Consider the following 27,242-nt stretch of genomic DNA (forward strand, 5'->3'; position numbering starts at 1 on the left):
TCTCCCGGGGGGCAGCCGCCCTCTGAAGCCTCCCGGTTCCCTCCCCGCTTTCATTTTGTTTCCTCCAGGGCCCGCGGCTGCTCGGCGGGCCTTGGAGCGGCAGGGCCGGGCTCTCCGCCGTCGGCCGGAGCTCCCGCAAGCCGCTTTTACACGGGATAGCGCTGTTCAGCCCGGTCCCCGCTCGGATCGGGGCTGAGGTGGAAAATGAGACACCTGCGAGGGGCCGGTTTATTGTCCCATGATAGATATATATATATAGATATATATATTCCTCACTTATTCGAGCGTACATTTAAAATGGAGATTTACAGACACGTATAAAGAGCGCTGTCCTGGCGGGGGGCAGCCAGCCCGGCCCCTCCTGGCCCGCTCCGACGGCGCAACGCGCCCTTAAATAAGATTCCTCTTATATACAACTGCGGCTCGGGATCGCTTGCTACCGGCGGCTGAGCTCGCTGGGGAACAGACAGAGAAGCAAAGGCTGGTTTGGATAAATAGTGCTGGCCTGGTGGAGCAGGTCCGAGTTGGGCGGTGCGGCGGGCCCTTAGCTCTGCCCGCTGCGCCCAGGGTCCCGCGGCGGCGGTGGAGGAGCGCTGGAGACGCTGTCGTGCAACTTTCGGACGTGCTTCTTTAAATCAAAGTTTCTGCAAAATCCTTTCCCGCAAGTGACGCACGTGAAGGGCTTCTTGTCGTTGTGAGTGTGCATGTGGAAAGTCAAGTTATAGATCTGGTGGAAGGCTTTGTTGCAAATGGTGCACTTGTACTGCTTCTCTCCGCTGTGGGTCAGCTTGTGGTTCTTGTAGTTACCTGCCAGAGAGGAAAAAGGTGGGAAAAGGAGTTACCCGAGGGTGCACGGTGGACAGGTAAGGCAGGGCAGGACGGAGTGGGGGGGTGCATTAGAAAGTGGGTGTGTGTGTGTCCCCTCACCCCCGTCCCACTTGTCAAACTCGGTCCGCGTCACCGCAGAGCAGCGCGCAACTGGCACGGCACAAATGAGAGGCAGGGTCAGCCCAGTGACCCGCGGCAAATGGAGGACTCTGGATTAGGACCAAGGCCTGGCACCTCTCATTTAAAAAGCATTTAGGGAGAACCGTCAGCAGTCCCCGGCGATGCGGCCCGGCTTAGAGGGAAGGTAATTGGGACCAGCGGCGGCGATGGCTCTGCCCGCGCCCCTGTCTTCCCGCAGCCGGCCCAGGGCTCGCCTCGTTTAATCCCCGCTAATGATGGGTGAGGGCCCCTCGGGGGCCCTCCGGCCCGGCTCACCTTTCTGGTGGAAGCCCTTGCCGCAGAACTCGCAGACGAAGGGCTTGTAGCCGGCGTGGATGCGGATGTGGGTGTTGAGCGTGGAGCTCCTGTTGAACGCCTTCCCGCACTGGTTGCACTTGTGGGGTTTCTCCTGCACCGAGGGGCGAAAGGCCCGTCAAGAAGGGCTGCGAGGAGGGGAGGGGGGGGGGGGGAGCCACCGCCTCCCGCAGCCCGCCTGCCCCCCACCTACCTGGGTGTGGATGATTTTGTGCCGGCACAGGGTGCTGGCCTGGCGGAAGCCCTTCCCGCAGACCTTGCACACGAACGGCCTGGCCCCCGTGTGCACCGGCATGTGGCGGGTGAGGTTGTAGTGCGCGTTGAACACCTGAGGGGAAGCGCCAGGAAGGCGAGGTCAGGCATGGGTACTGCCTCCCCCGGCCGTCTCCCCACACACACACACCCTCCGCCCCTTGCCGGCACCCCCTTACCTTTCCGCAGACCTCGCAGGTGAAGTTTTTAGGCTTGCCCTCCGCCGCGCCGCCGCCGCCCCCCAGCTTGGCGTGGCCCTTGGGGGGGCCGCCGCGCTCTGCCGCCGCCGCCTCCTTCATCACCTGGTCCAGGTGTCCCGGCAGCCGCTCCTTGTGGGCGAAGGGCGGCGGCGGAGGCAGCTTCTCGGCTGCCAGCCCCGCCAGCTTGGCGTTCTCCAGCAGGAAAAGCTTCTGGTGGGCCGAGAGCCCCCCCGGCGGCGGGGCGCCCAGCAGGCCGGCGGGGAAGAGCTGTCCGTGCAGGATGTCGGCGGGGTGGTACGCGGCGTCCAGGTAGTTGAAGTAGTAGAGGGAGCGGGGGGCGGCCGGCACGGCCCCCGCTTGGTGGATGACCTGTGGCTTAATGAGCCGGCCGCTGGGCTGGCCGAGGGCGAGCTCTGCCTTGCAGCAGACGCCGCAGTTGGCTTTGCAGAGCCCCCCGCCGCCCCGCAGGCTGCTCTTCCACAGCTCCGAGTAGTTGAGGAGAGTCTTGGAGGGCACCTCGTAGCCCAACGGAGGGATGGGGATCACGCAGGGCAGGGGAGAGCACAGGCTGAGCGGCTTCTTGCCCGGCTCCGGCTCCTGCCTCTGCTCGAAGGTTGGCTTGGGCTCCGACGTCTTAGCCATGATCCTCTCGATGGAGAAGGCCAGGGTCTTGGAAGGGTTAGCGGCGGCGGCCCTGCCGTCGTGCCGGGGGCAGGAGGAAGGCATGACCGTCTCCAGCGACCCCGAGCTCGCCATGTCGCTCCGCCGTGCGGGAACTTGGTGTGAGCAGCGACTCGCTCCCGCTCTCGGCTCTGCATTCCAGAAAAGCCAGGAGACAAATCAATTTAATAAGCACCTTGTTCTCCCCCCACCAACCCACCCCCCCACCGGCACCCCCTCCCTATTTACATTCAAATGAACATATTCAAGAACAATGGCACGTAGGGTACCAGATTACTGCTCATTAAGCTGAACACGCTAAAGTAACATGCAAGCTAGACTTTGTTAGTATTAAAAAAAAAACTTCCCCCAGTCCAATGCCACCCAGCCCAGCCCTACCGATGGCCGCGGTCCGGGAAATGCGGGGGCAGGAGCGGGGGGGCACGGCGAGGGGCGGCGGGGCTCGCCTTGGGACCACTTACCTTTGCCCAGCGCCGGCAAGACTCATCCAAGCAGCTCAGTGTGGCCACAGTCACATTTTGATAGCAAACATCTTCCTGAGCGTCAGATCACGGTCTCGTACATTTAAAGCTGACATCACATGAAGTCACTTCGAGCAGAATGACATGGGGATGCCACCATGGATCTTCCCTGAGCCGAGGCGCCGGGCTGGAGCGCAGTGGGTTGGGGCAGAGAGAGGAAGAGAAGCTCCCCCCCCGCCCCCTCCACGCACAATTTCCTTCCAGTTTAAGACGCACAAATCTCTCGTGTGCGAGCTGGGTTTTTTCCTCTCTCTCTCTCTCCCTTCTTAAAAAGCAACTTGCAAAGCAGAGGAATCGTTTTGCATGTGGCAAATTAGAAGGCAAGTGCGATTCACAAGTTGGGTGGAAAAGAGTGCTCCAGTTCTTGCTGGGGTTAGAAGAGCCACTCTGAGTGAGCGTGAGGATTTTTTTTTTCCTCCTTCTTCGTGTTTTTTTTTTGTGTGTGTTTTTTTGTTGGTTTTTTTTTTTTTAAAGAAGGGGGAGAATGAATTTTTTTTCTAAAGCAACTACCACGCAACCATGCTCGAGTTATTTTGGCAACCCATCTGCAATCAGCTCCATTGCAGCCGAGCTGGAAGATAATTAATAAATTGTCACTTATCTGCGTGCCTCCCCAGCATGTATAAATTAATAGCCAACCCATTAATTAGGACAGTGTATTAATGTTAATTAAACTAAGTTTAATTCCGCCCCCCTCCCATCTCAGGGTAGCTGGTGATTAGCCTTAAATAAACGCAGAGGGAGTCGAGTCCAGGGCTGGGTTTTCACTGCTTTAAAAAATTAAATAAGTAAAAAGGAGCCTAGCGCTGCGAACGGGAGTTTTGCAAATTGTGACCCCGAGAGGTGTCCGCTTCCCTGGAGGGGCAGCCGGGCGTCTCTCCCTTTCCCGAGCTCTGATCGTGCCCCTCTTTTTCTGCCCCACTCCCCCAGAATAGTAGGCGCTGCATTATAGTGCCTGGGTGCTGGGGTTTCTTCCCCTTCTCTCTCTAATTAAAATGACTTTATGCGGGAGGGGAGGATTTGCAGACCCCTCAGAGGCGAGGACGCGGTAATTGCGGGAGCCCCGTGTCCACCTGTGCTGGGGGGAGCCCGGCTGCGGCGGCAGCACCTCCCCGGGCCCTGATTAGCCGCCCCATCCCTCGCCGGGGCCATTCAGCCGAACCAATTTTCCTCCAGCGATTCAGGGCCCTCAATTCTCTTTCACTTGTAGCCACTATAGCGCTGCGTGGAACCTGGTTTTGTGTGTTTCTAAAATAAAGGGGAGGATTATCCGGGGGAGGGTGGGGGGGAGAGCGCCAAGGGTTTAGATTGAGCCTGGCCAGAGGTAAAGCAAGCAATGAAAAGGCCCTATATATATACTTTTTTTTACTTTTTTTTTTTTTTTTTTTTTTTTTTTTTTTTTTTTACTTTTTTTTTTCCGCCTCCCTAGCATGCCTAAGAAAGTTTAGAGGAATTCGGGGGTTTTGTGTAACACTGACAAAGCCGCGCCTCCTCTCCCCGCCGGGGCAGCTCTCTGGCGGTTGTTTGCAGACAGGCTTTTTCACCTGCTTTTTCAACAACACGCTCCAGAAACAAACTTTGAAAGTGGCAGTCGCCCTGGGCTCCCGGCAGGCGGAGTGGAGCTCTCGGGGTACCCTGCCTCGGGGGGCTGTGTAGGGATGCGTGCGTGTGTCTCTCTCTCCCCACCCGGAGCATCAGGTGTTGGCGTCTCCGCAACCCTGCCCGCTCCATTCCTCCCCGCCTGGGTTTGATGGGTGTAAGGGAGGAAAGAAACCATCCCGCTGTTTGGGGGAGAGTGGGAAGTGACTGCAGAGAGTCTCATGCACCGACGACATAAACCTCGTCCAGTGGCTGGAGCGGGGGAGCCCGGCTGAGCCCCGGGAGCGGAGCCGAGCAGAGCTGCCCGCCCAGCCCGCCCCTCCGCCGGGCAGCGATCAGCGGGCGGGCGGCGGCTGGGATCCGCTCGCTCCCGGGGCTCGCCGGCTTTAGCAAAGTATTTAATTAGCCTCCACAAACTTCTTTTCCTCGCCTGCAGATTATACTGAGTGGAGGGTTGGGAACTATTTTACACCTTGCCACTCACATGTTAATTAATCTCTATCTAACCCTAATTGCAGTTTATTCAAGCACCGCTCAACAGCTCACCCACACAATAAACACTGGGGCTGCTTTTATCCATATTACTCCCCGCTCACACGTTGAGTAATTAACTCCAGTACCAACTAATAGTGCAAACAAATATTTTCTGTAAACGAGATGATTTCGGGCAGGATAAAAGAGGGCTACGGAGCCGGGGCCGGGAGCTCGCTGCCAGCTTCCCCGCTCTGCCCTCATCCTCGCCGGGATATTTTCTGGGCCGGGCCTTTCCCTCCTTCCCTACTCTGCCGAGGGGACGGCCCGTCGTTCGGTACCCATCGCTCTCCTCGGGGCAGTGGGTCCTGCAGGCCTCGAGGCTGCCGGTGAAGCCCCGGTGGAGCCAGAGGCTGAGCACCGGCTCCCGGCCCGGGCTCTGCCGTGCGGCTGCCTCCCGGCCTGCAAGGAACTGGGGGGTATCGCACGCCTTGTGTGTGCATCAGTGCTTGGGGATCCCAGCTAAGACCCGGGCATCGGAGCTCAGTATTTTAATTGAAATCGCAGGTTTAGGCACAGCTGGAGGCTGTCTCTATCGATTCGACTTCTGCTGTTCCAGCGAGCATATTACAAATGACTGACTTTGAGACAGCTGCCCCAGCTCACCGCCCTGCCCACCGCCTTGCCTTCGCCCCTCTCTGCCCCTTGAGCACTGAACGGGGCTGGAGGGACCGGGAGAGACGTCAAGATGGGCCAGCCCGGTTTTGTAGGTCAGAAGCGGCCGCACCTCGGGTGGGCTGCGGCATGCCGACTTTCTGCCTCTCCTGTAGGGGTTTGTTCTCCCGTGGGGTTTAAATCCTTCACCACTTCCACCCCCATCGCACCCCCGACCTTTGGAGGGTGGAATTGGTTTGCGGATTTTCCCCTGGAAAGCGTACGCCGCAAAACCTCTCGTAACGCAGACACGATCGCTCTTACGGTTCTTCTTGCGCCGCTGCCACGCCACAAAAACGATTCCGGGACCGGGAGCTCCGATATGGGCCGGTCCCCTGCGCCAAACTCTCTGAGTTCACCCCGGGGCTCATCTAACACCTCTGCCCTCTGTCTATCCCCTACGCGCCCGGCAGCCCCGACCACGAACTCTCCTCGGCCGCTGACATCGAAAACGGGCCGAGATTTACCTTCTGCCCCCCGAGACCCAAACCCACCCGGCGAGGGTCTTCAGGGATAGGTCCCGAGCGGGAGGGGAGCGCAGGGTCCCACAGGAGAGGAGCCGCCCAGCTCGGCCCTCGCACCCGTCGGAGCTGAGCATTTATGGTCCACTGGAAGATAACCTAGGATCCTCCTAGTTATTTAACTTGGCAGCTGTTTAAACTCCACAGCGGAAGCTGCTAAAAGTTATTAGCATTATGCTTCGTTCTCTCCGAAATGGTTGCTTTGATTTCAATGCTGTTTTGGTTTTTGTATGTATTCATGTATTTTTAAATATATACTTTAAAAAATTATTTTAATAGCAGAAGGTGATGGACCACCAGGTGGGCCACCAGCCCCAGAAAATTAGGATAGGGTTGCCTTTGTGGGCCGGGGAGGAGAGGAGCAGCTTCTAATGTGTTTTTGTGGCTGGTGCAAGGTGCTGCAGAGGGGCCCAGGGCCAGGGTCTGGCTGGGAGGAGGGCTGGGCTGCAGTTCTGGGTTTGGGTCTGGCTTGGTGCAAGGCAGCAATTACACCCTCAGAGCGCTGCCCAGGAATGGCCCCAAGGTGTTTGGCTGGAGTTTGTTTTGCAGTGGTCAGAAACAGACACTTTTTGGACAAATTATCAAGCAATAAATGCAGAAATCAGGATAGCAAAATTTGGGGCTGGGGTGAAGAGGGGGTTTCACCTATTTGACTGCTTCCCATTACCCCATTGAAACCGTGGTACTTTGTGTAACAAGAGCAGGACCAATGCCTCATGGGCAGTACCTCATCCTACAGGGCCCTTTGGGTCAGTGGGGTGACCTCACAACCATGTCACAAAATCGGGGCTGCCACAACCATGCCTGGGGCAGGGGGCAGAGCATGGCAAAGCCACCTGGGCTGGAGCAGAGGCACTGAGTCCCTCCAGACAATTGTTTCAACTCATTTACTGAGTCATGCATATATTACTGCATATACGTAGGCAGATAATTTTTAATGTAATTTTAAAAGATATTTTTTTCCCCATAACAAAATGCTACTAGGGAGCTAGGTCTTGGAGCACTGCCTAGGTCCCAGAGCAAATGTGGATAGTGGGATTTTGGAAACACACTGGCCCAGAGTCCTTGAATGAATGTGCTGGTCAGCTTTGTTAATGATGACAGAGGCAGCAGTGACATTTTTAACCTGAGCCTACTTTTAAGAGCTGGCATCTGACCTGTTCCTAAAGCTGTTTGAAATCTAGCCCCACTGCAGAGCAACCAGCAGAGCACCATGGCAGGAGCTGCACAGAGTGCCTCGATGGCAATCAAACTGGCTTATGTAATTCTAAAAATGGCAACTCCTTACTTGCCACATCTCTTTCTGTCTATGCGGAGAGTCCTGCAGAGCTGCCAAACAGAAGCAATTGAATGAACTCTTTTCTCGGCTCATTCCTCCTTCCGCAGCTTGGAGAAAGGGAGCCAGAGCCTATTCTAGTTTGCCTGTCAACAGGAATGGTAACTGGCATCTCGATCCCAGCCAGGCTTTATGCCCCCAAAACACTGCCTGCCTGTGAGGAGTGGAGAGAGACATCGTGGGTGAAGCCCAGTGCCTGGAATGAGACCGTGCTGGTCCAGGAGGCAGTCAAGGAGTCAATGGAGTTCACATGGTGTCTGAAGTCATCCTGGCCAGCAGGGCAAGCAAGAATTTTTTTGAAGGGATGAGCTGCTGCTCTCTATCCTTATTGTCATAAATAGTCATTTTCCACTTTGCAGTTATGGAGCAAGGATGCACTTAATTTCTGAATGCTGAAACCGAAAGATGTCCCTTCCTAATGTTTGGAAACGTAGTTCTTCGTTTTGAAAGAGTGGGAGCTTTTAATTTTTTCTGGTTTTATGTTTTGTTTTTTTTCCCCTTAATTTTCTATTTAGGAGAAAAGGTGGGAGGAAGCGGAGAAGGAGAATATAATGGGGGGATGGCCTTGTTCTCACTTTCCTACTGAAAATGTTTCAGAAAAAGGAGCAAAAAGCAGTGAAAACAGATAGAAGCCCACTTCAGTTTGGTGTTCGTATTCCTTCCCTTTTTTGCTTGAAAGAAGGATGGCCAAAAAAATAAGTGGGACAAACCCCACGTGTTTTGAATTATTCTCCCCTTAATGAGTTAGAAAAACATCTCATTTTCAAAACTACTTTGCTTTTCCAATGAAAAAAAAAAAAAGAGCAAACAGACCAAGGATATTTAAAAAAAAAAATCTTTCCACTGTCTTTGCAACTCACTCCCCACTCAGTGTTGACCAACTTTTCTGGGTCTGCCACATGTTACCATATTCAAGAGTTGTATTTACCCTTGTTAGAACTGTTGTCACAGATGTCCCCATCCACTGCAAAGCAGGACTGCACGAGCTGAGAGGTACAGAGATAACAGCAGAGAGCAGCATGTTACCTCCTTCCTCCAGCCCATGTGGGACTGTCTGGGTTGCAGTATTCTTGTCCCTCATGGTGGTGGCTAGGTTGGACCTGGCAGGACTTCCAGGTTGACTGATGAAACTTGGGCTGATTTCACCTCAGAAAACATGACCTAGAAGAGCCACTAAAAATCCCCCCAACAATCAGAGCCCAAACTAAAAATCCAGACTTTGTTACTGTTGGGAAAAACCCCCCCATGCGTGACCCAAGTATTCCCTGAATGTTTGAGAACACCCACAAAATCTGTAAAAAAAGATGGTAATTTATTTGATTTAATTATAAGTCTAGCTTGTGATTTTGGAATGGGGGTGGGGCTGAAGTTAATGATGCTGAAAAAAACAATTTAGAGACAAGCCCAGGTGATTTATCAGCTCTGAGGAGCAGCTGAGGCTCTTCCACATGAAGTCAGAGCATTGCAGAGCTCACCAAGAGAACTTTCTTGGGTGAGGTGGCCACTGCTGGGGTGACTGGGAATTAGAAGCCCAAGGATGAGGCTGGTGTCCCATAGGCATGGACAATACCTGTTGGAAGGACTGCTTCATCTCTTCCTGCTTGCACACCTGGCTTGACTGAGATTAAATCTGTCTTGGTGAGTACTGGCTGCTCCTCAGCAAGTCATCCTTCCTGTCCCCACTGGAATATGCTACTGGGTGACCTCCAGCACCAGTGAGCATGGCTATGGGCCATGTTCCTGTCCCTTACATGAGTGTCTGGATTAGCTTGGAGGCTGCTATGTCCTCTGCCCCTGCTGTATGCCATAAAACCAAACCTGCTACCTTTGCTGTTTCAGCTGGATAGAAAACCCCCTCCTCTCTTCGCAAAGTTAGCTGCTGCATTCACTTCAAGCCTTTGAGGCATTTCTTTCCTTCTTCCTCCCTTCCAGGTTGTGCCTCTCCAGCTGACAGCCTGGGACAGCCCCCTGGGATCAGCTGCTTGCGGAGTTCTCTCTGCTGAAATCATCTCCTAAATGGTGTGGCCTTTGTTCCCCCCCCAGCTGTCATATCCTCTGGGATCTGCAACAAGTCCTCATTTTACAGATCCCTTCTTGTCAGTCCCCAGTCTGATCTGACCACCTGGTTTACTTTTGAATCGAGCACTTGAGTCATAACATTTCTGTTTATTTCAACAACTGTATTTCTTGCATAGGAAATGAGCCAAGATGGTCTAAGGTGGGGAGAGTGAAGCATGTCACAGTTGTAATTGCTTTTGCTCTCCCAATATCAAATTTTACAGTATAATCAAAATCTTATTTTTGTACTACTGGACTCTGTTATTGACTTAATCTTCTTAAGTGCTCCTATTATTTCAGTGATTTCATGGTTGTATGTTGATTTTAATCTTTTGATCTCCATATTAGCTACTGCCTGCAACTAATTTGTTGCTCAGTGTTTTTCTTTGTTTTGACCTGTGAGGCATTTTCCTCATGGCACACAACTCTGCTGGCAGATTGCATATAATCTCTGCACTTTTTTTCTCCCATATTTTGCATAGTTACAACAAATGCAGATTTACAACTTGAAACGGAATATGGATCTTTTAGAAAAGCTGAGGAAAATATCACGCCAGTTTTAGCTCAATAGCCTAAACGTGCTTGAATGAAGGAAATATGGCAGAGTAAAGCTCACAGGAGAGAGGTGTCAAGCAGGCTTGTTAGTCCCCCATTTTCAGAATGGGTGGCAAGTGCAATTACTGTAACTTAAATGTAGTCAGGGATCAAAGAGTTTCTGTAAGCATTACTAGACCTAAGATGAAGCAAGATGGGTTTTGTGAATGGCTCAAGGGACTCCCCTAGGGGGATGCAGCAGTGGCTCTGTTGAATCATGACACCACAGAGCAGGTTTTAACAAACATTGGTGACAGTGGTGGTAGCACAGAGTCATGAGCTTCACGAGGTGCAGAGGTTGAAATATGGCTCACTGGCATTTTGGCTGGCTGTGAGGTGAGTGCTTTGTCCCTTGGTAGCTGAAGGTTTAACCTGTGCTGATTTATCTGGTCCTTTGTTTGCTTTAGCTTTTTCTTTTGAAGAATTTTTGCCTTAGGTTTGCTGTGACTTTTTGGAAAAAGAACACAGCCTGAACATTGACAAAATCATCTTTGCTTTGCTGCGTGCCTGTTTATGCTTCCGAACACAAATTGTCTTCTAATATTTTTGACGTTTTGGTCACTAGAGAGGCAGAAAAGCAATTTCTAAGATGCCTGTGGGCCAAGAGACATACATTACAGCAGAGGGGAAAGAATCTGTTAGTTGCTGAAATATAAAACAAATTGGATGAACAGCTGCTGACACTTGTCAGTCAAATAGTTGATAGCATTTTCAGTCTCCATGCCACATGCTTTAAGTAAGTCTGTCAAAAAAAGGATATTTTCGCTGGACTTCCCTGTAAATATGAGAGAAGTTTTGGCCTGATCTATCATTTAAAATTTTGCTGGCAGAAGACTGAAATTTTCCTCTTTCCCTGAAACTGATTGACATGACTGTACTGGCAGATTCTTCATCTAGGTGCAGTTGTACTGGCAGGAAGTCCTTTGACTGTTGGAGCTCATTCCATCTCAGGAATGGGTTGAAGCAAAACCAGCAGCAGACCTTGGTGTTCCTTGGCTGCGCTTGCCAGAGTGCTCCCATCCATCAGCAAGGCCTTTCAGATGCTGCCTGGGGCATATCTTTGCTCTGCAGGACCCTGAGACCCATCCAAAGCTTAGTCTGTGGACAGGAGGTCTTAAATTTATGGTTTTTTTTTTTTTTGTACAAACCCAAATAATTTTGGATTCAACATTTCTCCAGGATTAATCCAACATAGCAGTTCTGGCTCCTGGTACTGCGGTTCATGACCCATAGAGGACATGGTTAGGCTGACAGCACCTACAGAACCATTTGCAGGATTAAAAGCAGTAGGGATTGAGGGTACAACACTCTCCTTTGCTCATCCACAGGCTCTGGAGTTGGATGTTACATCCTGGTTTGTATTATTGCTTGTACATTAGTTTTCCACTCTCCCAATGAAGTATGTCACTTGAAGCTCATCATTTGGGTCCAAACTTCTTAAAAGAAGTTAGCTGGCTCATGCTTCCTGGTTTTGGATGTGGTTTTGGATGTGTTTAAACCTGATATATCCTCAGGGTAGTTATGAAGTCTCTGAGGTGCTTTTTTGGGGTTTGAGGACACATAAAAAACTGTCACAGGCTACAAGTTCATTGCTAATGACAGAGAAATTCAGACAAGGGTGTCCATCACTGCTGTTTCTGGGCTGCACCTTGTGCATTAGTGGTGCACAGCCAAGGATCATCTCCTAAAGGCTGCACCCACGCTTTTTCATTCAAAAAACTGAGCAGAGCTCACTGTTTTGAAAGGTGGCAGGTGGAAGTGGGCTGTGTTTTTAGCCAATAAATATTTTATGGTTAAAAAAAAGCAGCCAGTTTCAGAGCAGAAGAGCAGAATCAAGCTGTTTCTCAAGCTCTGCCTCACTGGGAGCAGAGCTGCAAATATGAGTCTCTCTCAGTGATCTTTGCTTCCAGCCTGCTGACCACTACAATCATGGCTTTCCAAGTGCCTCCTCTTGGATCTGTTGCCTTTCATCTAAATATTTGGGATAGCTGAGGGAGAGAATGAAGAGGGCACAAGCCCACATATGCATCCGTGTGTGTATGGGTCTCAAGAGGCTCTCAGCCACCTAGAAAGAAGGGACCAGGTGGTGTTTGTGGTTTGTTCACTCCTGTCTTGTGAAACTTCATCAGGCAAGTCCTGTGAGGGCTTCAGGGTGTGATTGAAGGCTCCAGGCATAATGATATCAGGGTACAGATGGGTTTTGTATGCAGCTCAGTGACACACCTGCAGAGGCACCAGAATTGGTTTTGATGGAGTCAGGATGACTTAAACATTCTGCTGCCACATTAGTTCCTCCAGAGATTTAGGACTGATTATTTGCATAGCTGGAGGGTGGATAAGAGGTAGGGAAGAGCCACAAGGCCACGTTGCTCCCTAAATCCTTACAGGTGGCTTTTCCTGGCAATGCTTCCTTCTACCAGCATCATGGAGCAAGAAAGGCTCTGTTTGGGTCAGTCAAGTGTTCCAGCCTTGTCTTAGTGCATTAAACTGCTTATCAACACCTAAATGGTGCTAAATGTGCATGTCTACCACTCACTCCTAACATAAAGCCCCTGCTAATATAGGGTATGGCCATCCTGATGGGGCTGCAGAGCACCTCTAGAGCCAGGTGTTAAACTCTGAAGGGCCTGCAAAAATCCAGCATTGCAGGTGGATGTGCAGTCCCAGCCCCATTTGGGACTTAACACCCCCTTCAAAGGCTGTTCTCACAGGTTACCTCCTCCTCCCATGTGTCTTGGACACCGGGAGATGGTTTAGCTTAATGGCTCATTATGTCAGGCAGCATTTGCCCATCTTGTATTTGTGGGTGTCCTCATTCCCTGTGGTGGCAACAGGTTGCTATGCTTGGGGGTGAAGGACATTCTTCTTCCCTCTGAAATAACTAACACCTGGGCTAGGAGGAGTAATTTTTTTTTTGTTTGAATTGGCTGTTGGGAGGGAATGCCTGCAAAACCTCCCAATCTAATGTGCTTTCCCTAAACCAGCCTGCTTTTTAACTTCAGCTCTGTGTGTGTGTGTGTTTGTGCCATTGGCTGCTTTGGGAGAAGTTAAAATACAAGCTGAGGACTTTTGGTGGAAGGTAAGTGTCAGGCAAGGCTCATTGCCATGTAACAACAGGGGCTGTACAGGGGGGACCTTGAATTTGATGTCCAGAGACAGATAATAGGATGCAGAGTGCAGATAATAGTGGAAAAATTGCAGAGGTGACAGCAGCCCTGGTACCTGGGGAACAGAGCCTGGTCCCACCCTGACCTTGGGGAGCACATCAGGAGGCCATCTTCTTAATTAATAAACTGTAAAAACAGCCATGAGAAAAGAAAATGCCTTTATTCTGGGGGTGGGGGCTCTTACATCTCAGCTTGTAATTATTTTTTTTTCTAAGGCAGACATAAAAAGACTCCATCATTTGTTCTTAGGACATCTGAATAGTTATTTATTGAGAAGCCACAGTTCTCACACTTTTACAACTGTCGGCTTGTATAAGGCAAAAAAAGCAAGATGGATCACTATTTTACACAGAAAGTAAAAGCTCTGAAAGGGGGGACTGATGGACATGCAGTTACTGGTCAAAATGCAATGTACATGACATATATAAAAAACATTGTGAAACAGGAATTGCAAATTATGGTTACAATCTACTGAAATAAATATTCAATATATTATTATAAACACATTTGTATAGTCTAAGGTTGTAAATAAAGTTGTCTTTGTACATATACGCTTATTTGAAATTTAAACAAAAATGTAACATTTAGAGGAGCAAACGTCAACATAAAACAACTGCTTTGGACTTGTAATGTGGCATGATATATCCATAATGATAGGATTAATCTGGTGTGGCAATTAGAATGACTAATCCTTTGGGATGTAGCCTCTATGGAGTTAACTGCATATTGAAAAGGAAGAGCCTGGTACATTAACAAGGATGCAGAGTGATTCAAACGGCTGTCTGGTTTGTTTGTTTTCTGGTTTTTAAATGAACAGAGAGAACAAAAAATCATTTGTAATTGCCTCATTCTTCTTTTAAAAACAAAGCTGTTTTGGGGTTTTTTTTTCCTTATTTTATTAATTTGAAGCAGTTGGCATCCACAGAAGAGAAACAAAGAAATGAAAGGACTGGATTCACTCATCTTCACAACAATTTACCATCAATGTATATACAGTACATTAATGAAGCATTGTTTAAACTTTAATTATAACAGGGACACACCTAGCATGTTCTCTATGTATTTTTTTTTCCATTAACAGTATTAAACAATGGTGCTCCATATTGCTTATGAACATATAGATATGAAATTAGGAAACCAATGAATCAAAGAGAGGTGCTAACCTTATTACCACACAGCTAACATGGCATTTGTATTGGTAAACTTCTCATGGGCATTTAGAGCTGACAGAAAAATTCCTAATGTGGCTAACTGAGTTACAGACGAGGTACATGCATGGGTACCAGGCGACCCCCCCCCAGCCCATCCTCCAAGCCAGCTTCCCTAGTCATCCTCTTCATCCTCCTCATCACTGTCCTTCATGGTGATCCCCTGCAGCCCTCCCCCTTCGCTGACCGATGCCGTGGCCTCCTCTACCGTCAGCCGGTTCCGGATGGTCTCGTAGGTTTTGCTGTTTAAGGTGGAGTCCAGCACCCCTTGCAATCGGAAATCCCGGTAGGTTTTCTAAAGCAGGGAGAGGCAGGAAGGAGGAGGAGAGAGCAGAGAAGTCAGGGCTGACACTGGCTCCAGGAGTCAGCCTCCGCTCCATGCCCCGGGGCTTGGAAGAGGCTGGGACACAGCAGGAAAATCCCTGCCCTGGGGATGTTTTACACTGCCTTAGGTAGCGCAGAGGCTGCAGGGGAGGTGTCTCTGCTGGCCACCACTTGCCCATGGCAGAGGTCCCTTTAGGCTGTCCTGAGCACCAATGGTCCTGCCCTCCATCCCTGCCTGCTGGGTGGCCAGGCTCCAGAGCAGAGGGGTGCTGGGGGCTTTGCATGGGGTGGGTTGGGGTCTAAAAAAAAGAGATGGAAGGAACAGAGAGGGGCTCTGCACCAACTAACTTCCCTTGCCTCTGGATCCACTCCTCTGCCAGGAACAGCAGTTGTTTTCCTTCTCCCAGCAGAATGCTTTTCACCCCTCACTGCAGACGTGATTACACGTTCCCGGAATGCTCTGTATTAAATAATCCTACCTACAGTATTTGGATTAAATAAACTAAATCCAGAACACCAGGGAAAATTGTTGATGTATAAACATAAGCGCATGGGATGTGTTTCTTAAATCTCTCTTTCTTCACCTAATACCAAAACTGGGGATGTATTTCCATAGTCAGCTATATTTCCCCTGCTCGCTGTGATTATTTCTCTCATTTGAATTTATGTTTAGAAACTTCTCGACTGCATGAGAGAAAACTCTGGCCTTGTGGTTCATTTAATTCTGCTTTGTGCTCTGCGTGGATCATTTACTGTTCTGCTATTTCAGAAAGTCCTTGGATTTCTTGTAGCTGTTTCTGAATGTAATATTGGTATAAATAAAATACAAGGAAGAAAGCTTTCCTCAGCTAGCTGACAAGTAGAAATAATTTGTGCCTGTTGTTTTCAGTTATGAAAAGCACATTTAATACATTTCAGTTTTAATTTATTCATGCCTTCAATGTGTTCACTGCACACAAGACCATAAACATTATAAAATACTAGACCAAAAAACATTAGATAGAACCCAAAATGATCAAAAATATATTTACCCCCTTCTGTGATCTTATTATTTCATGTAAACAACTGCGATTTCACACTGAAATAATTATCATTAGTCCAAGGCATGCACACACACATATATACACATACACGTGCACTCAAGACACAAAAAAATGTTACTTTCAGGATATGTTATCTCACCTTTGAGATTTCTTAGAGTTGATTATATAAACTCATTGTTAAAGAAACCACTTCAGTTAACTATGAGAACAATCCTCATTTGCATTCTGACGATACAAACCGTAGCTGGGCTTAAATGATTCTAGTAAAAAAGTGTTAAAAACTTTTGCTTTGCTTTAACCCATTTTAACACTGGAGGTCATTGGTGTGATGAACATATGTGTCCAAAAAAAGGCTAATTTTGGTGTTCTTATAGTACAGGTAGGGTAATAATAGAGTTTCCCTTTTTTCATGTAAGCAATTACCTTGTTCTGATTTGCACACCTGTATTTTGCATACATATGCATGTCATATTCCTCTTTATCCTTTACTACAGGCCATATACACAAGTATAATTAATAATTTTAATGAATGGCTTATTTGTAGGTGACAAATTTGCCACTGAGAATATGCTGCACATGTGCAGGCCATACACACACACACACACACACACACGTTCCACATCCGATGGTATGGAAAATATATCTGATAATTACCTTTACTATCCTAATGAGAGTTTTCAGTTGGTAAATGTGAAGCTGCAGGTCCATACGGTCTGTCAGCCAGGTGCAGACAACATTCATCGAGCTGGTGTACCATTGCTGCAAGAGAGACAGGACTTCTCCAGCAACCCCATTAGGGCTGCCTGCTGTGCCTTGAACAGCACAGGCTGCACCCAGCACCAACCTTGCCCACTTAGCCAGCCTGCTGATGGGATGTGACAGACTCAGAGGGGGAGACAGGCACCCTCTTTTACACAGAATTTCAATGCACAAGCTTTTAAATTTTAATAACAACAACAACAAACTTATCTGGAGAATAATGGCTACCAGCAACACTGCAAAGTTTTGTAAATTTTTTCTTTTTCTTTTTCAATCCGATTTTTGCCATTGCTGGGACTCGTGTGTCTTGACAGAGCCAACTTTTAACAGTGAGAGCACATGCCTGCCTTTAAGTGTGTCAGACCCACATTCAAGCTACTTACCACCTTGAAACTCAACCCATCACCAGCCATGGGGTGAGTCTGGTTCCCTGATGGCCAGCAGAGGGGAGGCTTGTGCGGGGCAAGGTTTGGCTGCAGGGGAGGATGCTGGTGGAAGCACCTACAGGCACCTGCCCAGGCTGCGTGGGCAAATACTTTGGTTTCACCCTCACGATTACAAAAGAGGGAAAAGCAGCAAAGAAATGAGCTTGTTCAACCTGCTGAACTCACAGGGCCTCTCCAGGGGCTGAAATTTTGCTGCTTGTCTGTGCAAAAGGCTTGCAGCTGTGTGGCAGCATCCTGCCAGCCCTGCGGCACAGGAAGCCTCCAGTGGGCTATGGCTCGGTGCCCTGCTCACACAGGGCTGGCATTGCACATCTGATAGCACACAGACAAGCAGCTAGCCCTCAAGAGAAGGAAAAGCAGGGGTTGTGGGGTGTGTGTGTAATGACAAATTCCTCCCCAAGGTGCTCAGCACAAGGGCTCCTTACGAAGCAGTCTGCAGGCAGAAACCCATCACTCTCTGTATGCACAGTCACACCCTTCTCACAGTGTCTCTTACACTCACAGATCAAAACCTGCAGACCAGCTGTAATTACTCTAGAACCACTTAAAGGAAAGAGACAACACTGGACCAGTTTATAAAAATCCTGCTCAAGCCCCATCCAAGTTAGTCTGAAATGCAACTGCCCTAGAACCCTGCACTAGCCTAATGCAAGCATTTATTGCATCCCTTTGCTGCACCTTCAGGTGCAAGTTCCTGCCCCTTCCCCTCCAGTTGCTGAACCTGCTTGTGAGTGAAGACCACTCCACAGCTGCAAACCTGAGGCTGGGGACTTGTTTCCCTCCACCCCTCAACACCATCCGAGAGGCCAGTGCCTGCTTGTGAGCTGGATGTGTGGCTCCAACACCAGGAGCTGTCACTGGGTGGGCTCAGCAGGCACCTGGAGCACCCCCAAGCTGGCACAAGGCTGACCAAAGCCAACAAACGAGTCCAAGCAAAACCAGCCCAGCATGAGAAAACTTTTGGCTCAGCACACACTACTGAACTGTAGAGTGATGCACCAGGAGTTGCTACCCTCCACCAGGAGCAGGCAGCAGAGGCTGCTCATGCTGCACGAGGAAGGATTTGTTTTTTTTTGCCCCCACCTCATTGAAGATATTGCTGTACTTCTACATCATCTTTTAATAAAATGTAGGAAATAAAGGGATGAAGTCAAAGAAATGGCATATGGTGTTCTCTTGCCTGGTTCTTACACTTTGTGCAAATGTGGCAGAGATTCCTGCTGGCCTTTCATCTCTAGGATGGAGACCTGGCAAGAACTAAGAGCTTCAATAAAACTAAAAGACAAGCAAGAGCTCTGTCTGTAACAGAAGTCAAGTTCAGACCCTGTTAGCTGCCACTTGAGGTCCTGATGTCAGATTGAGGTTAACTATGAGTTAGGCACCCTCGTTGGCTGGTGCAGGCCTGACCTACGATAGTAAACATGAAGATCTGGAGGGTTTTCATAGCTACCAATCTCTCAGACTAGTCTGAGAGGTCAGAGCATCCCTGGATACCTGCAGACTGCCCTGTCTGCCTGTGGGTGCTGCGACAACAACTGAGGACAGACAGCAGCAGCCAAAGTGGGTAGCACAAAGTGACTGCTGTCACCGAGTGAGCTGTCTGGGTTCTCTTGTAATGATGGGGCACCATAGGAAAAAAACAGAGACAAATAAATGCTTATAATATCACTTTTTTGCAATCAACATAGTTAAATGAGTCATGCTCTTGGCTGACATGAGGTGGGACCCTGGGCTGTGAGGGCACACGGATGCCCAGGTCACTCAAACACCTCCTTCTACCACCTCTTTAAATCAAAACCCACAGAGGAACAAAGTGACCCTATGTTACATATACACACCCTCCCCTTCCCTGCCCCTCAGCTTCCATGAAACAATCTGCTGGGTGTTTGTATTGCCTCTGAATAAGAAGAGAAGACCCTGGCAGGGGCAGGTCCTGCCATTTGTTTGTCCCATGCCACACACATCCACACCGCTGTGGGATCCACACGGGATCCCTAATTACAACCTATGCCTGGAGGTTATTGGCAAGGTGACACTGCTGCTGCAAGACCTTCAGATTAGCTAAATTAAACATTTTGCTGGCTGGAGCAGGCACTCCAAGAGGCTGGATTCTGGGGAGATGCAAGCTCCTCTGAGTAGAATCTAGAGTGGTGCCCCTCTCCTCCTGAGCAGGGGCTGAGCAGGGCTTGGCCAAGCGTGCTGCTTGGCTGCAGGAGAGGAGCTGCTTCCTAAGAGCTAAGTTATTCCAAAGACTTTCTGCTTTCTGAGAAAAAGACAAAGTCTAATTCATTGATCTTGATACACAAAACCGTCACGTCACTTCATAGAGCACACACCAACTGCTGAATTTAAGCCCTGCATATTCATAAAAATAAGTTAGCCCATAAATTAAATGTTCCCTTTAGCTATCACTAGTGTTGATGTGCTATAAGACGCACGAGCCCTCTGATTCATGACTAACCTACTGAAGAAGATAACATTTGCATATGATTATATTATTAAAAAAACAACAACAAAGCCAAATGTTCCGAAACAGAAACGTGACGATTTCAGACAAAAGAGTGCAGCGTGGTCCTGCTGGGACACTGGCCACCTCGTTCCCCTGTGCTCGTCTCCATTCCCTGAAAGGCAGCAGGGCACATGCTGGGGACAAGCGAGTGCTAAAGGGCTTCAGCTCTGTGACTTGTCCCCATACAGAAGGTGCAGAGGGCACAGCCCAAATGCTGAGTGCTGGGGCCATGCTGTAGGGCTGCAAGACATTTCAGGTACACATCATCTGGAGCTCCAGGGCCTCCTAAGCTGTGGCATGGGCACACCAAAGTAACCAGTAACTAGTAACTCCTCACACCTGGTTGTAAAGAATGATTAGAGCTCATCGGTGCTCTCACATCCATGGATCTTAACTCTACACATCTTGCTGATGCACACACACATTCCTGAAGACAATCTGCACTTATACTCTGTGGGCACAGGGTGAGGGATGGCTGTGGAGGATGGATCCCAGTGGATGCCACGCATCCATCTGGACATCCGCAGGGAAGGGATGACGGCTCCTATGGAGACATGCCCTGACCCCACTGCCTGGTGCATGGTGTAACCAAGCTAACAGCAACAGAAATGCAAACAAATACTCATTGGGTGATATCAGAACCCAGTAAAAGCAAGAAAATACCTTATTTGCACAGCCAGGAATTCAATCCCTCTTTCAGGTTAGTCCTCCTGTTCCCTTTCTGTCTTTCTCTGCAACCCTCATTGCTGGGTGCTAGCCTGGGTAGATGAGGCAGGCCATGGAATGGGTGGGATGCTCCTGGACAGGCTTTAGAGGAGCTGGAGCACACCAAGGGGTGGACTTCCATGGCTGCCCATCTAACACTCCAACCAACTCGAGCAAGAAGCTTTTCCTTCTCCCCCACCCCCCGCCCTTTTTTTTTTTTTTTTTCTGAATGCAAAAACATGATCAATAAGTTGCTGAAATACCAAGTTTGTCTCTGAATACATAAATTTCAAAAATTGATATGAATAAATCTGCAAGTAGCACACTGAGTGTGGCACATTTTATCCAAAAAAAAAAAAAAAAAAAAAAAAAAAAAAAAAAAAAAAAAGCACTGTGCTGGGTTCCTGAGCTTTCCGGGAGGTGGTGTCATTACACATACCCAGGAACATCTGCAAACCCCCGTCTTCTTTGGTGTGAGCTGAATGGAAGCATGACCTCCTGTTCCTTGCCATGAACCTTGAGTTCACACTCACATTTTACATGTTACAGGAAGCCACAGCTCACCCCAGGGGTGCTGCAAACAGAATCTCGTAAGCCAGATGCAACACTGCTTCTTAAGGCACCTGAAGGAGCTGTATTCTTCATTCAAAAGCTTACATACTAGTAGCTTAAGGTCACTTCAGCTTTTGTAAAGAGTGGGACAAAACCAGGAATGCTTATAGGGCTGGGTTGTCAGCAGGGTAGCAGAGGGATTACAAGGAACCTGTGACTCTGCCTCTTTCTGCCTTTACTGGTAGTTTTTTTGTGTGTGAACAAGTGCCATACAACAGATTGAGGCTGGTATAAAGGCCTGGGACTGTGCAAGAGCACCCCGCTGAGCCTCAGCTGTGCTTGCAATTAGCAATAGGCATGAAATGATTATTGTTGTGGTGGCTGATGGCAATCTGAAGTGACAAGTTTTATGGGGGAAGTTGTAGTAGGGATGTTCAGCAAGTTTCTGCAAACCATTAATCGAAGGCTGCAGCACAGTTTAGTCAAAGCTATTTTATGTCATTCCAAAGGTTTCACAAGGATGCTGAAAGAATATTTTTCTGCTCTCAGTGCCTTGGAATGGAGTTTTTCTAGGTCAGGGATTCTTTACTGCCCTATTTAGTGTCAAAAATACCCATTTGCCTCAAATTAGCAGAAAGCTTGTAGTTAAGGGCTAGAGATTAGGCATACAAAATTACTCAGCAGGTGACTGCTGGGTGGATTTGGGGGTTGAGAAGTCTTTAAAACTGACTACAAGACATTATATACTTCTGACAAAAGAACATAGTAATCCTACCTGCTTGCTTTAACCACTGTTGTTTGTCTATTATTATGTGCTTTAATGCTCATAAGAGCAAAACTACTGGTGATACTACTCAATTACCATAGTAACTCTCCCCTATGACCTCTCATTTCAGTACCCCCTTTCCAACCAGAACCAATCCAAGCAGGGCAAATCTATTTAAAACTGTGACACACATTGCAAAGGAGGTTCCCAATACCGGCTGGCTCCCTCTCTTTGTCCGGGATCTGGATTTGTTTTGAAATGCTGAAAGGCAGCTTTGAAATGAAGCCTTGAATTCAAGGTGTTTCAAAGGTGAGGGGCTGTGTGCTGGGCAGCCGCCCCTGCAGCATCTGTGAGTGAGGGGTCCACAGAGGTGGGAATGGAGGGAGGAAGATGCTGACTGTGAGTCTTATATTCCCCATGGAAAACAGAACCAGCTCATGGGAAACAGCCCTCTCTCAAAGCAACCACCCCCCCCCCCCAAAAAAAAAAAAAAGAAAAAGTTTAAAAAATTACCGACTCTTTGTATGTGGTGTCTGCAGCCCTATCCAATGGGCCAGGAGCTCAGCTGGTGGAAAGCACAGTGTGGCCATGCTGATTTACAACTGCTGACAGCACGTTACAGCTGACAGACCCATGTCCATCCCCATCCTGGGTGGCTCTGAGATCAAATTCAATATTCGGTGTTGTCACATGTGTTCACAGCAGCCACCTCCCCCAGACAGGTGTCTCCTCAGGGAAGGTAGGGATGCAGCCACAGAAGCTCAGGTCTGTGCTTTCTGGGGACCAGTTTTGTGCACACAGGTGCTAGCATGGCATGAAGACTTCCAGCATATGGGAGAAGAAGAGCTGCTGGTGAAGTCTGCCCAGCCAAGAGATTGTGCTCCTGCACTTGCTCACGGCGTCTTGTGCCCATACACACAGCCAGGTTAGTACACACGATGCTGTCCCAATGGCAGTCATGGAAGGACCATTCTTCTTCCTCTGGTCTTCTGTGGCCACCAAGGTGTTCCTCTACACCTTTCCTCAATGTTTCTTCTGCTGTTGATCCCACAACGTTTTGCAATTACAAAAACTTGATTGAGACAGTAAGCATGAAGCACAGAACCTTGTGGCCAATGCAGTTTCCGACTCTTTTCTTTCATACGAAAACAATGAGATGTTCCCAGCAAGTCTGAACACATACACCAGCATAACCATCCCAGTCTGAGAGCCTTGGGTGATGCTGGCTATGGATGAGAGTAGTGGTGGGATGAAGTGTGCCTCCTGCCCTGCTCCCAGTCTGAGGGAGTGAGGTCTTGGCTGGGCTGACAGAGCTGAGCCCCGTCTCAGGCCATGTTTTGGAATCCTGGGCTTTGTTTGCTTGAGAAGGTGAGATGCCATCCCCCAGGCTAAACCACAGACAGGAGGGTGGGAAAAGAATGGGGACAGGGCCATGGTGACACAAGTCTGTTTTAAACTCCTGAACTAAGATACACGGTGGTGGGCCTGGGGGAGGATGTGGCACAGCTGAGGCAAGTGAAAAGCTTCAGTACCTCAGGTGAACACATAGAGACTGCTGGTCTCCAGTATCAATGAGGAGATGAACCTTCTGCCACATGACAAAGAAGAGAGGCACATCTTTCCTCCACAAGCCCGCACTTTCTGGATGGCAAGTGGACACTTGCCATGCAGCTCTCCCCATCCCACATGCTCATCAGCTCCTCTTCCCACTCCTCAACACAATCTATCCTCTGCACCAGGTATGACTCCATGGTGCCCTGCTTATGGGCTTCCCTGCCCTTTGCCAGGGCACCAGAAGAGCCATCCCAAGGCTAAAAAACCTTCTCCACTGCAGAGGGCCAGAACTGCTGCAGGGTCAGGGGCTTGGCCCCACAGGCAAAGAGCATCTGGCATGGTTGTGTCCCAGCCGTGGCCACGGGTGGCATCAATAACAACCCAGTGACTCTCTATATTTACACCTGCCAAGGATTTGGCCCGTTTCTCCAAGGCTGGCAGGGGCCAAGGCTCAGGGGACTGAGACGGCCCCTCTGTGAGTGGAAGGGTTTCCAGAAGCAGAGAAATTGGTGTGACATTACCCACGCTACAGAAATGAAGTTTAGCGGCTGCGGCTCTAAGAGCACACAGCTAACCAGAAAATAAGCAATGAGTTAATATCACAGGCATTGATCAGCTAGTCTTACAATTAATGCTTCCAATAAAAAAAAAAGAAAAAAAGAAAAAAAAAGAAAAAGCTCCCCCTTTTTATTCAACAGAATAAGAAATTAAACACTTGTGGGCTCATTCTAAAGAATGAATGAAATTGAATAAGCTACCTAGCACTTGAGATTCCCAGCGAGTGCTTGAATAGAGCAAACCTCCTGAGTTGAATGGATTGCCTTTTGGGACCAATTTGTCTCTTTTCACTCTTTATTCCTCCTTTTTTGCTGACAGATGTACAAAGGCGGAACTGCGCTGTGCAGCTTAGCTACATGCACCCACAGCAGCTGTCACTTTTGTCGAGCAAGTTAATCAAGCAAATGCCACCATATCCCACTTTCTATAAGGAACAACATGTTATAGACAGTAGTCTTGGGAGACAGGGAGGGAGGGAGAGAGACTTTATTTTAACTTTGAGTAGCTGGTATTTTTTTTTCCCCTCTGTGTTTAAAAAAAAAAAAAAAGGGGGGGGGGAAAAAAAGCAAGCAGCCAAACCTGGTAGCACAAGCTGACACTTTTGTTTTCCTGTAGAACAAATATTTAATATGATTTTAACTCTAATTTGTACTAGATGGAGAGCCGTCCGGTTTTAATTAAATTTAAGTGACTTAAAGGAGACATTTAAAAAAGAAATGGAAGCTTTTTGTTTGTGTTAGCGCTTGTTGATAATAATATATTGATTGTCAATTGCTAAGCCCAAAAGATTAGTGTAGTAAATACTATTATCTGAATGCCACAAGTGAAGTGCTAGCTTCCCGTCCCTGCTTTTCCCTTTGTGAGGCAGTTTGAATCACTGGTTGTTATTTATACATTTTCTTTGATAAAACCAACTTGTGTGGCTGATTTTTTTTAAACCCTGCCTCATTAAGTGCATAATAGCATTTATGTGTGGGGCTTTCTGCTTTTTAGCCTTTCAAGCTTAAGCTTAAATTCCTCTCTCAGAACCATGTTTCAAAACTTGAGATGTTCACAAACAATTGGATACACACCAATATTGTATATGTCAGATGCTCTCTTGCTATTGCCAAAGACTAGAAAATAACAGAACATTATCCACAAAGAGTAAATAAATAGTTATCGCCCCGCTACGCTGCCGCACACCAGATAACAACACTGCCCGGTCATTAAGTAGCTTGTCTGTTGCACAAAATTCTTCGAGTGCATATACTCTTGTTACATATGCAAAAGTCAACATCAAAAGTAGGTCTTTTGGTGTAGCTCTACAGAGCACACAACAGCAAAGCACCATGAGGGCTCCAGGCAGCCCTCAGTTTGCCAACGAGAAAGGTAATCTCTCCCCCAGTTCGCACACTTTTGAAAGTATCTCTTCTTTCAGAAAATAAAACTAAGTTTTGGTAACAGATTGCAGTGTGCTAATTTAACTTCTCTGCAGGGTCTTCGGATTGGTATATTCAGAAACAGAGTGCACAAATCGGAACCGTTTGGGATATGTGAACTCTTTGCCAAACTCTACCCTTGCATCTCGCCCATACGAGCAAATCCTCCATCAGCCGTGCTTGGCAGGGCTCTGCCTATGCCTGGGCAAGCGGTCCTCACAAGAGGCAACCTGCACCTCCTTTTCTGAATTAAACCTCTCTTTTAAACTCTACCTTAAATTCTAGAGATCTTGTGAAGTGCTAACAATTCAATAAAAATCACCAGAAACCCCAGCTCTTTCTTTTTTTTTTTTTTCATTCTATCTTTCCTTCTTGAATTTTATTATTTTATTCTAACAAAGCCTGGTGAATCTGTCTGGAGTTTCCCAGGTCACACTCACACTGAGCTATTACTGAAATAAACAGCTGCACTGTTTTTTCCTGGGATTTTTTGTATCACTACAAAGCTATCGCTGCAAGTACATGCAGTGTATTCTTCAACATCTACCCCAGTGCTGTGATTTCTGGATGCCTTTTATTCTATTTTATATTCCTTAACTATGAAATTTCATTCACATTGACAGCGTGGCTGTATGAGGAAGTTACAAAGTCAAAGGGGCTCGATATTAAAATAATTTGTATTATTACTTAATAAAGTCACAGTCCCATCATCGCCTAATAGGGTTAAGCTGCTAGCCAGGGCGACTCATCATCTGTCTAGGATGCAAATGGCATCACCGAATTACATTATCTTCTTCTTTTTACCCCCCTTCTCTTCCCAAAAATAAACCACAGAAAAACTTTGCACCGCTCAAGAGCTCTGCCTTCAAACAGGGAAGAGAATTCCGAACGCGAGCTGGAAGGCAGACCCAGGCGCGCCGAAGTGCCGCACGCTTTTTGCAGTACATATGGTACCTGAGATCACCCACTGCTTGGGGACCGCAGCAACAGGGTGTGCTCAGGCTGCTGCTTCACCCTTAATTGGCTCCGAGTTGGACCCGAGGGGGCTTGGTGGGTCGGTGCCACGGGTGTTAATGGGAGGGAGGCGCGGGGCTCCTCGCGGGCGCCTTTTCCGCGTGTGCTGGGGGGATCGCAGCGATTCCCCCGCTTGCCAAAGGGACACAACTCATCCTGCACGCTCCTTGCTGAAAAGTTCTCTCTGCTTTTCATTATATGCCTTTTCAGGGAGGAAAAGGAGGACTGACATCTTTTGTGCCACTGGGGCCAAGGTCTCCAGCACATAAAGGCACCCCAGAAGACCATCTCCAGCACTCCCTGCTGCACAAAACCAGTCGACACCAACACGGGTTTGGTGCAGCTGCAACTCCACAGGTGGAGGTGGGTGAAGGTTTGTTTACTCCACCTGCCAGCAGCTCTGCAGGCAATCCCTGTGCTCTCATCACACCAGAAAAGGTTTCCCATGAAAGGTACACAGCCAGACAGGGACCTGCAGAAGGTACAGCACTTCTGCCGGAGGAGGAACAACTCTGCTGCTGGGAATATGCCTTCTACTTATTCAGGCTGTACATCAGGACAACCTACCCTGCTAGCCAAAATCTCTGCCTAGGCAAAAGATCTCTCATCTCTGGCAGAGGTGACAGATCACAGGCAGGACATGCCAGTGCCTCCCTGACATCTTATTCAAGATGTCTTCAAAGCAGGACACTCCATGCCTATGTTAAGGCAGGCATGTGCAGGCTCAGAGTCTCAGTGAGTGCCTCCTTTCCTCTCAGTGATGGGACAGCCCCAGTCCCTGGGCAACACATTACACACCTGCAGAAATCCCTGCCTTTCAGGTAACAGGGAAAGCCTGGCCTGGCAATGTGCAGCCCTGAGCTGGAAGAACCTGGCACACAGCATCCCATATTCCATGCACACAGAGTGCTGAGCTCAGAAGGAGCCCTGGGTACACTGTCAGGTACAACCTCCCCCTTTGCTGTAG

The 27,242-nt window shown here is 48.6% G+C and overlaps 2 protein-coding genes across 21 annotated transcripts in view; both read right to left on the reverse strand.

Annotated features, from left to right (window-relative positions):
* Positions 1-227: 227 nt before the first annotated feature.
* On the reverse strand, positions 228-3,249 carry FEZF2 (FEZ family zinc finger 2). Its single transcript, XM_071756453.1, has 5 exons — positions 2,897-3,249; positions 1,734-2,566; positions 1,496-1,630; positions 1,264-1,396; positions 228-807 (listed from the first exon to the last, which is right to left on the reverse strand). The coding sequence occupies exons 2-5, from the start codon at positions 2,508-2,510 to the stop codon at positions 545-547; spliced, it is 1,308 nt and encodes a 435-aa protein (XP_071612554.1). The 5' UTR covers positions 2,511-2,566; positions 2,897-3,249; the 3' UTR covers positions 228-544.
* A 10,308-nt stretch (positions 3,250-13,557) lies between these two features.
* The window catches only part of CADPS (calcium dependent secretion activator), a 203,323-nt gene continuing 189,638 nt past the window's right edge, over positions 13,558-27,242 (reverse strand). For all 20 annotated transcript variants that reach the window (XM_071756190.1, XM_071756188.1, XM_071756187.1 and 17 more), the window contains 2 exons: positions 16,646-16,750; positions 13,558-14,919 (listed from right to left, as the gene is read on the reverse strand). In XM_071756190.1, the coding sequence (XP_071612291.1) occupies positions 14,740-14,919; positions 16,646-16,750 (285 nt within the window). In that variant the 3' untranslated portion in view covers positions 13,558-14,739. The remainder of the gene's footprint in view (positions 14,920-16,645; positions 16,751-27,242) is intronic.

The sequence above is a fragment of the Heliangelus exortis genome, chromosome 12, assembly GCF_036169615.1.
Source record: "Heliangelus exortis chromosome 12, bHelExo1.hap1, whole genome shotgun sequence".
Lineage (NCBI taxonomy): Eukaryota > Metazoa > Chordata > Aves > Apodiformes > Trochilidae > Heliangelus > Heliangelus exortis.

Coding starts and splice junctions, on each gene's coding strand:
- FEZF2 (XM_071756453.1), bottom strand. CDS start 2,510: ATGGCGAGCTCGGGGTCGCTGGAGACGGTCATGCCTTCCTCCTGCCCC. Junction 1,631..1,733: donor CCTGCGAGGTCTGCGGAAAG/GTAAGGGGGTGC, acceptor GCTTCCCCTCAG/GTGTTCAACGCGCACTACAA. Junction 808..1,263: donor CAAGGGCTTCCACCAGAAAG/GTGAGCCGGGCC, acceptor CCTCTCTGGCAG/GTAACTACAAGAACCACAAG.